General features: G+C 41.4%; 1 protein-coding gene across 1 annotated transcript in view; it reads right to left on the bottom strand.

Moving 5' to 3' along the window:
- The window catches only part of LOC141987660 (guanine nucleotide-binding protein G(q) subunit alpha), a 227,867-nt gene that overhangs the window by 74,638 nt on the left and 140,672 nt on the right, over positions 1–12,557 (bottom strand). Inside the window, exon 3 of the mRNA XM_074953214.1 lies at positions 5,584–5,738. Coding sequence (XP_074809315.1) covers positions 5,584–5,738 — 155 coding nt within the window. The remainder of the gene's footprint in view (positions 1–5,583; positions 5,739–12,557) is intronic.

The raw sequence follows: 12,557 nt of genomic DNA, 5'->3' as shown, positions 1-12,557 counted from the left end.
TTGAAGAAGAGGTCCACTTTTTAATACTACCATATGAATAACAGTTACTAACATGTTGTAGTTAAGAGACTGACTTTAATTTTATTGAGAGACAAAGTAGGGTAATATCTCCTACTAGACCAACTTCTGTTGGTGAAAGAGCCAAGCGTTTGAGCTTACACAAAGCTTGTCTCTTTCACCAACAGAAGTTGGTCCAATAAAAGATATTACCTCACCCATCTTGTCTCTCAGAATACAAATTGAAATTTCTCTTGAAAGGGAGACAGACATATTACCGTCTTAAGGTTAATTAATATAATATATCAAGTCATCTTAATGTTTTTAATTGGCTGCTGGATTGTTTCTACAGCTTTAGAAGACTTCTTTTGGTGGCCTGAACGGTAGGGTTCAGTCCTGGAGCCGCCATCAACATTGGCCTACCTCTGAATTCAATATGTGTGGGGCATTAATCCATGCAGCAGCCGGAAACCTGTGGGGTGGGAGCGACCAGAAAGAATTTTTCCTTCTAACAGACGGAAGAGTTGGAGGGGCTTCATATTTACCAGGTATCTGCTAACAGAAGATACAAAAGGCGAAGCTGCTGAGCAGAATCCAGGACAAACTACCTACTCTCCCTTTTCCCCTGTGGTCAGACTGAAAAGAAAAATAGTGTTGTTATTCTACCTTTTTTTGGCTACAACCCAAACTCTGCCAACTTTGATGCCACCCATAGTAGACTGTGCATTTCTTTCTTTAGTTAAGCACTGGAACAAGCTGCCCAGTGAGGCTGTAGAATCTCCATCAATGGAGGTTTTTAAGAACATGTTAGAGAAATACCTGTCAGGAATGGTCTAGTTCTGTGGCTCTCAAACATCTGTACTGGTGACCCCTTTCACATAGCAAGTCTCTGAGTGTGACACCCCATACAAATTAAAAACACTTTTTTATTTATTTAACGCCATTATAAATGCTGGAGGCAAAGCGGGGGTTTAGGTTGGAGGTTGACAGCTTGCGACCCCCCCAAGTAATAACCTCGTGACCCCCTGAAGAGTCCTGACCCCCAGTTTGAGAACCCCTGGTCTAGTTATTATATAGTCCTGCCTTGAGTTCAGGGGACTGAACTAGTCCTACATGTCTATGATTCTATAATATTATTGTCACTCTCCTTTCCTGCATGTTTTGAGTCGCAGTAAATAAGTCAGCATGTTGATATCATATTGTTTTAATTAGGGTTCAGAGTCAACACTCCATGCAATGAAAAGGGGCAGTTCACACCTCTCAAAGCCACAGCGTTTCAGCCTGTCTGGAGACTCAGGTACACATTGCTGTACCGATTTACATCTGGCTTATATGCTGAAGGATATCTTTGGAGCCGAAGGGGCTAGAGGTTTAATTTTTTTAAATTGAAACTTAGACACTGGAGCACAAAATATAACAGCAAGAGTACTGACTTGCTGAACTGCTGCTAACAGGAACTATTTGACCCCCAAATTCAATAGGTGTTTGGAGAGTGATATGTGGCTTCTCAAGCAGACAATTGTCCTTCATCTTCATTTTGTTCTCTGGCTATTGTGTTTCTGATCAACTTGCCAAATCTTGTGTGAGGTGTGAGTGTGCAGATGTTGAACAGGTGGCTGCGGATCAGAAGGCAGGTGAGAAGATGTGGGAGGCTGGAGGGACAGAACATGATGGGATAAATTAGAAAAAAGAAATTCCGGCCACCTCTCTTTTTTTTTGTTGCTTGGGCAGTTGTGCTCTCAGAGCTTGGGGTGGCAAAAAACCTAGAGCCGGCCCCAGATGTGCGTGTGTGTGTGTGCACATGCCCTCGCACTTCAGAGAAGTACCTGAGACTGACAGAGGCAGGAGGCCTGGTAGTAAGTTTAGGAAAGCCAAGGAACAGAAAACTGTAGAGCTGGAATTGAGATAAAACTGTGTTTGTTTTGGACTTCTGGAGTTTTGTGTTTGATGAGTTCTGTTGCCAGCCTGGTGAAGAAAAAATGAAAGGACTGTATACTGAGAATGCAGTTAGAACTTTTTTGACTGTTTAAAAAGGGGCCCTGCTGAGAGGACAGCCACTGACACTAAAAACATCCCAGGAAAATATATATTATTGTCTGTTAGAGGAAAATAAAGAGAGGAATAAGTGGAGAGAAGCAAGCGAGGGGATGAAGGTAGAATAAAAGCATGGGAGACATAGTAAGTTACATTTTGAAAAATATAGGAAATAAAATTGTGATTGTCAATATATGGCAATCAAATCTAATACCACTGTTCTATTCCTGTAGGCTAGCATTTTCAAAGCAGTTTGAGAGAATTTGGTGCTCAATTCCTATTGAAAGTCAATGAGAATTGGGCACTTAACTTTCTTTGGAAGTCCCAGCATTAAATTTCAGGAAGTTTTGTTCTGGATGCTTTGTCACACAGGTATCTCTCTCCCTGGCTAGTGACTCCCTAAGCTAATGGCAGCTGAATATATTTTTCAGTCCTAAACAGACTACATTATGATTTTTCAAAAAGCAAAGTTAGTTTGGTTTATACTATTTGGTTTTCTTGTCTCCATATTTTATTTGCAAATAGACTTATTAGATATATATGATGTGTATAAAAATATAGAGACTCATTTCTGACGTTTGATTGCTTATTATTAAATTAAATGTTGTAATTAATCCATAATGTGGACTAGAAGCTTTTAATATTAAAAAATCGCAAACAATAGTAAATAAAAATTACTCATGTTATAAAACAGCAACATTTTGAGGTTAAAAAAAATTAGCTACTGTGAATGCAAATAACTACTTTTTATAAGGAAATGTACCAGAAATTTGCTATTGTGATTGTATAATAAACTCCATCGCAGTACTGTTTATATTACCCAAGAGAGCTATTATGGTGAGTGCTGTGAATGATTTCTTGGAACCATAAATGATCCTGCTAAATCTAAAGCAGCTCAGTCGAACTCTGTCTGAGGTAGTATTGAACCCCAAAGCATGATGAGATTCCCCAATCTCACTTACTCCCTTTCCATTTTTTTCATGCTACCATTAAAAAAACAACTTCAATTAAAAAAAACTGTATTATAGTTATGTATGGAGTTGGACTTATAGTCTCTTTGCTTTTGTGGTTCCAATTTAAAAGCTGGGCTCTGCCCATTTCACCTTGCTGGTCTTCTCAGCACTGTAACAGCACAAAAAAGCAAACAATCAACCTAGTAAGTCCCTAAAATTTACTTTCCTCATACTTCAACTCTCAAGGATGTAACTGATATAAAATTTCCCTTACAATTTTGCTAGTTTAAAAAATGTATGATTGTTCAGACTATTGGCAAATGAAACATAATACTATGCATTTTCAGATAGGAGGGATTCTTTGGGTCCTGTATGCCACTATCCACTACACAAGAGCAATACAAGCTCTCTACTGACTGAGGGAGAATTCCCCCCAGTCCAGGCACTGTGTAGGACAACAAGTCCCATTCTGGCAGGAATGGTAAGAGTGGGAGGGGCATACCAGGAGTAGAAGGGGGTGACATCATAGCGCAAACCACTATGGCTTCTCTGGGTAGCTCCAAGTTGCAAAGATGCCTATAGGCAATCAAGGCAGGTTGCCATAACTTACAGTAGCTCCCCAAATGCTTACGTTATATTAAGGAGGTACTAATATTGTTGTCTTGAGACAGAGATACAGGTAGGTGCTAGACAGGTTTCCTCATGCTTCTATGCAAATGAATCTCAATCAAGACCTGTATTACACCTCCTATGGCCCAATACAACTCAAATTTAAATAACTGGGTCTCCCATTGACTTCAGTGGGTGCTGAATTATGCCCTTATTTCCATTCTGGGCATCCCTTGAAGAGGAGCCTCCATTTATGCCAAACCGCATGGTGGCTTTGCCATCTGAACAAAGAGAGGCTGGAATGAGATGATCCATTTCATTTGTCACTCTAATGGACAGGCTCCATCCAGAATAAAACTGATACCATGGCTGCACAGCCAGTGGAGGCTATGTGATTTTTTGCAACAACTCAAATGATCAGAAAAGTATGCTAATTAAAGTTACTTTTAATGGAATCACCAAGTAGTTCTGAGTCATGGGCAAGCATTTCCTGTCTCACCAGAAGAGTTTTACCTCAGCTACCTCATTAGAATAACTCAGTACAGTCAGACTTTTTGGAGCTGGCCTGCAGACTGTGCTCAAACTCCAACTGTAAACCTCCACAGCACTATTTTATGACACTTGTGACTAAAAAAATATAAGCAGAAAAGGATTCCAGGCCAAGGTTAACCAGATTAATACTTCGGTGTTGATTTATAACATCAAGCATTCCACTTGCAATATTTTTAGAGGCAAATTTAACCAAAGATTCTTTAAAGATTGCTTTCTCTTTTCCAGTTAACTGAAGTTTCTTATATTGTGCTAAGAGTGGCAAGTATTTTGTGCTCCCTTTTAAAATTAAATTTAGTTTTCAATTAAGAGCTGGGCTTCCTGACAGATATTTTGTTTTGGTTTCAGGTCCAGTTTGTTCTTCCTGCTGCTTCCAACAATTTTCATAAAAACGTAAGTCACAGTTGCACAAACACAAGAACATTAACAAGCTATCAGGCATCTTTTAACAATCAGTTTCCCTTTCGTTAGCATAAGAAATATTATACAACCAAGTGCACTGACACCAAAGGAAGTATTACACCACCTTAAGTTTGTCACTTCCCTGTCATCAGAACTGCAAAACAACACTCAGTTATATTGAAGAAGGGAATAAAAAAGCAGCGAAGACAGGAATCAAGTGAAGGGATGCTATTCTTATCAACTCTGTTAAGTTTCAACCACTGAATTTCAGAACCTCACCTCTACTTGTGTTACTTTCTGTACACACACCCATGTGTGCACCTTTGGCCCAAAAGAGCTGTCCAAGGCTGTCCCTCTGCCCAGTCAGAGGCTGAGGGCTTGTCTTCACTACTGGGGTAAGTCAACCTAAGTTACGTTACTCCAACTACGTGAATAATGTAGCTGGAGTCGACGTAACTTAGGTCGACTTCCCCCAGTGTCTTCACTGCGCTGAGTCGATGGGAGATGCTCTCCGGTCAACTTCCCTTACTCTTCTCGGAGAGCTGGAGTACCAGGATCGACTGGAGAGCGCTCTGCCGATTTAGCAGGTCTTCACTAGACCCGCTAAATTGATCCCTGCTGCATCGATTGCAGCAGCGTTGATCTCCCCATAGTAGAGACCAGCCCTGAGATATTCAAAGGAGCCCAAGGGCATGAATACAATAAATAAAAACTAATCATTATAATTGTAAAAGATTTCTATTAACAACTCTTATCACAGCTTTTTATATTATAATGGATGCTTGTTTTGGGAAAACTACACTACAGTACTAGCAGTAAATGAGATCCATCCCCTCTAACTTTAGCTTTTGTAATTCCATGTACAAAGCATGTGCTGGTGTATATGTAAATTGTATGTCCCTACACATGCTTATAATATTGGTACATGTAGACACAAACATTACAAGCCACTCTAAAACATAACCAGAATTTTATTTTAAATTAGAAAGTACACAAAAAAATAAGAAATATCCAATTATCCATATCCATGTATACTTACTATTTAGTTGAGTCTGACAGCTGATACTCCCGCCGTCTGTCATAACACTCTTGGATCCCAGGGTCATTCCATAAACTCTTTATTGCATCTACGTAGGGATTCTCAAATGCTGATACCTTCTCTGTATCAACTTCTCGAACTAACTGTGCATGGGCCTAATTTAAAACAAACAAAACAATAACTTTCACCCTATTTTCTGTGTTTGCAGATACCTCATACACAGTGTATTTAAGCTGTAAAATTGACATTTACAAATTGGCTATTTCATTATTTTTTTCAGATTTATATGAGATTTGACAAATCCACTTTGTTTTGATTTAAGAGATACTGGATATACTTCCTTGCTAGGTGAATATATATCCAAATACCTTGGGAAATACTAGATTAGAGGAAAAGCTGGGCTAGGAGCCACTGCAGTTGGGAGAAATGTGTCATGGGGGCGTGGAGGGCTGCATGAGAAAGCTGGAAGAGGTCCCAGGGAATGAGAAGGGAGAGAAGTCTTCATCCACATAGAGATTTCTGTACATTTTATATGGATCAACATATCATTTAGTTTCATGCCGCTAGAGACAGGCAAAAAGACATCCTATTTTGACACATCTAGTAAGCAGCTGAACCCATGCTTTCTGGACAATGTGTACCAGGGATGGGCCCATGCCAGATCAAGTAATCCATATTCATATGAAGATGAACATTTTATAAGTATCTGCATTCAAACAAATGAATTTGGTGGTTGGAGACAGGAAGAAATGTTGAACTGGTAACTCAGAGTAAATGGTGAATGTGTATAGATAGTGGTGTGCGAGCTGAGGGAGAATGATGACTAAGGAAGCATCCAACTAGAAAAAAAAGGTGGTTTTGATGTCATTGTTGTTTCTTAACCATACTAGCTAACACTCGGTAACATGTGATAAAATCCTAGTGTGGACAAGGCAGTTATTGTTTTAACAGAGGTTATCAGATCAAGGCAAACACTATTAAAGCTACACTGGTAACCTGTGTTAAAATGGCAAAGAGTCCTGTGGCACCTTAAAGACTAACAGACGTATTGGAGCATAAGCTTTCGTGGGTGAATATCCACTTCGTCGGATGCATTGAATACCCACTTTGTCGGATGACATGCATCCGTCGAAGTGGGTATTCACCCACGAAAGCTTACGCTCCAATACGTCTGTTAGTCTGTAAGGTGACACAGGACTCTTTGCTGCTTTTACAGATCCAGACTAACACGACTACTCTTCTGATACTGTGTTAAAATGATAGTGTTTTGTCCACACTCGGATTTAACCACCTGTTAGCGAACATGTGATAAAAATCCAAACATCTTTTTTCCTAATGAAGAAAAAAGGTTTTAAGGGGTTGTCCACACAATAACTGGAACTAAAAGAATCAAATCCATTGCAATTCATTATTCCGTTGCAAGCCTCTGGGTGGGCGGACACTCTTACTGCAAAATAAGTGTGTCCTATTTCAATTATTTAAGCCAATAAACTGCTACCATTTGCACATTAAAATATATGCAGTAAGTCAAATTTTCAAAGTAAGTTCTATTTCCACTTTTATCTTACAGTTTTCCCAGGTGCAGTCTTGCTGTATATAAAACTAAGATTAAAAAAAAAATCAATAACCAGTTTACAAACTCAGTAGATTTAGACACTGAGGGAAAAAAGTACAGTTGCCTTTTACCGTCCAAAGAGATCCCCTAAAAAGGGGACCGTGATTCTATAGCAAAACCTGGCTAAAACGACTACTAAAAGAATAAGCACAAATTGGATGTCTAGAAATGCTCTCTAACTACAGGTCAAACAATATTATATTACAAACTACGGAGATTCTTTAAAGCACCCCTTAAGATAGGGAGTTGCCTCCTGGAAGTGATCTTTAGGGCAGATGTCAATGTCTTAAACATGATTAAAACATGTTGGCAAGGAACTACAAGAAAAACCCAGCAGAATAATTTGTAAGTTATGATCAACAAAAAGTTCTTTACTCTAGAACTTAAAAGAATAGCTCCAGGAATCAGGACAAGCAAAAACATAAGACACAAGTAATTCTGTTCCCATGTCTAGTTTATATTCCAGGCATGGAGATGTGTCCCTGTCCCTTATTTAAATATTCCCGTTAGCTTAGTGTATTGTGACAGGATCAGTTCTATAGTTTTCTGAAATGTATCTCTTCTTTCACACACATTTAACTTAGAATTCCTAGGAGAAAGGAAATAGTGCTCACTTCATGCTTGACAACTATCTTCTATTCAAGCAGAAAACACAGACTCTGATTTCAGTTTGGAAAACAAATAAAATTATTAAAATATTTAATTTAATTTTAATAAAATATTTTAATTTTTTAAATTTGTTTTGTGTTAAAGCAAGGTCTAAAATGTGGATACCATGCAGCCAGCAAAAAATAAATACTGTCAGTTACATAGTATCCTGTGTACTAAGTTATTCTTAAAATAGGTATTTTACAGTCTGCTTTGATATCCATGAGGCTGAAGGAAGGAGAAAGAATATGTTATGCTAGAGTGCAAAGGCAACCATATGGCTGAGAAGAAAATTCAAAACATCGAAAAGGAGAGATTATACCATTGTGTTTCAGCACATATTTAATACATTAAAGATTCACTTATTCAGAGGAAAAATTTGCTTAATACAGAACAAGTTATTTCCACTTTTTTCAATTAACAATGTATGTTTTGAGGATACTACAGGGTATAGATACCATGAAACTAATTATGGTGTTTGTCATTAAAATATGGCAATAAAATTATGGCAAAACATACAATATTGTATATTATCAGCATCCATGAGCTGCAAGCTCCAAAGAGTGTTTTCTGGCATATTGTATCCATCTTTCCCCACAATAGGCATTTGGCACAAATTAAAGAAAGCTTTTAAATACAGCCAATAAATAACAAGAGACAGCATTCTACTAAATATGTACCATAGCTCTTGTGAAACAGTACAGACACATTTCTAGGACAAATCCTTTATCCAGTCCCAACTGGGTGTGAAGCATCAGCAAGGGTTGTCAGATGAGCTAGTCAGAAATAGCGCAACAGAATATATATGAAAAGAACCATCAACGTATCAGCCAGTAATTGGACAATCTACCACCTCTATGTCTGGCAGCCACTGACAGTGAATACACTCTTACTAGCTACTGAAGTGGTGGTTCTGTCCCCAAAGCCTTGGGACACCTACTGATTGTCTAGGTATGACTTCGCTAAGTAGTCCAAAATAACAATCTTGCAACAGAATTGTGCATTCCTTACACATCCAGAATTCCCACTGAAATCAAAGGGAGTTTTGGTGCCCAAAGAAATGCAGAGTTGGGCACTGTGACAGGGCGCTGAGCAGGAACTGCTGAGCCAGCCCTCTGTCACTTCAGCTCCAATTAAGGGAGGTGAATTGGAGCTGGTTAGACCACCTGGCTCTAATTGGGAAAGCAGGGACAGCTGCTGCCTAATTAGTCTGGGGCTGTATAAAAGCCTCAGGAAAAGGCAGGGGGGAGGGCAAGGGAAGCAGGAAGAAAGGGAAAAGGCAGGGAGGTAGCGTGCCCCTTCCTGACAAAGGGCTAGTTGTATGGTGAAAAGGTGGTGGGAGCACAACCTGTGAATAAACTGCCCTGGTGGTTACTGAACCCAGGGTCTCCAAGTGACTTTATCAGCCCAGGAGCAGGAGCCAAGTGGGCCCTGCAGCACCCTGTTACAGGCACCAAGATTCATCAGCAAAAGTTACCCAAAACCTTGCAAATTTTGTATTGCGGTAGGGAGAGATTTGGAGGTTTTGTTCTTACCAAAAATCTTATTCAAGCCAAAACAGCCTCTTAAAACATCAGAATCATTTCTTCTATTTAAAGGAAGGGAGATACTCTTTTGTTTCCTTGTTCTAAAAACCTCACTATCCTCTTTCTTTATCCTAAGCTGACTCATACAGTAGTAATGAGCTTCAGCTTTGAAGGATGCTGAGTTTTAGGAGAATACTGTTCTCCAACTATTGTCATTAAGAATTAGCTAACATTTGAAAGACATTAATGGTGACATTTTCATGGTTCAGCCCACTGAAACCCATAGGGTTAGAATAATTTTATTTTATTTATTTGAAAGAGAAAAAAGGACAAGCCTGATAGTGGCATGAAAGACAAACTACAAGACTCCTTTTTATTTCTCAACAAACCCATATACAATACTGTTCTGTACAGTCAGTTCAACTGAAAGGATAAGTTATTAACTATACTGCTTTTAGATAGTTCCACTTAGAGTTTTCAGCTGAGTCATTTTTAGTCAAACTAAAATATTAGGAAGCAATGTTTGCTGCTTTCCCCCCCCCCCCCCATGAAATGTATTTTGTTTACATTTTAGGATTATTAGAATGTAACTGATTAGTTCTGCTGTATCTGGGTCTGATTATGCAACTCCTATGTACACTGAATACTCCAAGTTCACAAAAGTAATCTCATTGATTTCATTAGTTGATTCATTTAAGTGCTACTTAGTGAGCTGCAAGGGTCTTTTCAATGAAAATCCTCCTCAGGATACCATTGAAATCCTATCTGCACTTATACCAATAATAGAATCATAGAAGTGTAGGACTGGAAGGGACCTCGATAGGTCATATTGTCCAGTCCCCAGTACTCAAGACAGGGCGAAGTAATAACTAGACTATTCCTGACAGGAGTTTGTCTAACCTGTTCTTAAAAACCTCCAATGACGGAGATTCAACAACATCCCTAGGCAATTAGTTCCAGGTTTAAGTCCCCTGACAGGAAGTTTTTCCTAATGCCCAATCTAAACCTCCCTTGCTGTAATTTAAGCCCATTGCTTCTTGTCCTATCCTCAGAGGATAAGAACAACAATTTTTCACCCTCTTGGTTGTAACAACCTCTTATAAACTTGAAAACTGTTATCATGTCTCCCCTAAGTCTTCTCTTCTCCAGACTAAACAAACCCAATTTTTTCAATATTTCCTCATAGGTCATGGTTTCTAGATTTTTAATAATTTTTTGTTGCTCTCCTCTGGACTTTCTCCAGGTTGTCCACATCTTTCCTGAAACGTCTTGCCCAGAACTGGACACAATACTCCAGTTAAGGCCTTATCAATATGGAATAAAGTAGAAGAATTATTTCTCATGTCTTGTTTACAACACTCCTGCTGGTATATCCCAGAATGTTGTTCGCTTTTTGTTGCAACAGTGTTACACTGTTGACTCTCATTTAGTTTGTGATCCAGTGGTGAGCTGGAGCCGGTTCGCACCCGGTTCGCTAGAACCGGTTGTTAAATTTAGAAGCCCTTTTAGAACCGGTTGTTCTAAAAGGGCTTCTTAATTTAACCGGCCAAAAGTGGAGCCTTAGGTGCCGACTCCATGGGTGCTCCAGCCCTGGAGCACCCAAGGGGAAAATTGGTGGGTGCAGAGCACCCACCGGCAGCTCCCCGCCCCACCCCAGCTCACCTCACCTCCGCTCCACCTCCTCTCCTGAATGCGCCACCCCGCTCTGCTTCTCCGCCCCCCAGGCTTTCCACGAATCAGCTGTTCGTGCGGGAAGCCGGGGCAGGCTGAGAAGCAAGCTGCGGCTTCCCGCTCAGACCCAGGGAGGCAGAGTGGAGGTGACCTTGGGTGGCGGGGGGGGGGCAAGGAGGGCCGTCCGCACCGTAGCAGGTAACCCGGGGCGGCGGCGGGGGGGGGGGGCGGGGGGAACGACATGCGCAGGGGAACCACTCCCCACCCCAGCTCAGCTCCGCCACCCTTGGCCTGAGTGGGAAGCCGCGGCCTGCTTCTCAGCCCTCCCCGGCTTCCCACTGAACAGCTGATTCGCGGGAAGCCTGGGGGTGCGGAGAAGCAGAGCGGGACGGCGCTTCAGGGGAGGAGGCGGAGCAGAGGTGAGGTGAGCTGAGCTGGGGTGGGGCGGGGAGCTGCCGGTGGGTGCTCTGCACCCACCAATTTTACCCCGTGGGTGCTCCAGCCCCAGAGCACCCAGGGAGTCAGCACCTAAGGTGCCACTTTTGATGTGATCAATGGGGGGAGCGGCCACTCCCCCTGCTCCCCCCAGCTACACTCCCCCACCCCTAGGAGCCAGGGGGACCTGCCGGATGCTTCCTGGGAGCTGCCCCAGGTAAGCACCGCCATGACTCCTCACCTCACCCCCCGGCAGGTGCCTCTGGGTCTTAGGGGTGGGGGGTGGCCACACACTACGGTGGCCCACAAGACCCTCTTGTCCGGTTCTGGGAGCAGTCAGGGAACAGGGAAGGGGGATGGATGGGGCAGGGGTCCTGGGGGGGCGGGGGTGGGCAACGACCCCCTCGTGGGGTGAGGAGGGAACCCGTTAAGATTTTGGCAGCTCATCACTGCCCCTATCCCTTTCTGCAGTACTCCTTCCTAGGCAGTCAATTCCCATTTTGCATGTGTGCAACTGATTGTTCCTTTGTAAGTGAAGTAGTTTATCCTATTCAATTTCATCTTATTTACTTCAGACCATTTCTCCAGTTTGTCCAGATCATTTTGAATTCTAATCCTATCCTCCAAAGCATTCGCAAACCCTCCCAGTTTGGTACTGCCTGCAAACTTTATAAGTGTACTCTCTATGCCATTATCTAAATCACTGATGAAGATATTGAACAGAACTGGACCCAGGACTGATCCCTGAGGGACCCCACTAAATATGCCCTTCCAGCTTGACTGTGAACCACTGATGATTACTCTCAGAAAGCTGTTTTCCAGACAGTTATGCTTATAGTAGCTCCATCTAGGCTATATTTCCCTAGGTTGTTTATGAGAAGGTCATGCCAGACAGTATCAAAAGCCTTACTCAAGTCAAGATATACCACATCTACCGCTTACTCCCCATCTGCAAGACTTGTTACTCTGTCAAAGACAGCTATTAGGTTGGCTTGACATGGTTTGTCCTTGACATATCCATGTTGACTGTTACTTATCACCTTATCTTCTAGTCCCGGGTTTTCCAATAAGACCTTATC

This window comes from Natator depressus, chromosome 5, assembly GCF_965152275.1.
Source record: "Natator depressus isolate rNatDep1 chromosome 5, rNatDep2.hap1, whole genome shotgun sequence".
NCBI lineage: Eukaryota > Metazoa > Chordata > Testudines > Cheloniidae > Natator > Natator depressus.
Note: the sequence above shows the minus strand (reverse complement) of the source record. Positions and strands in the feature narration are given on the sequence as shown.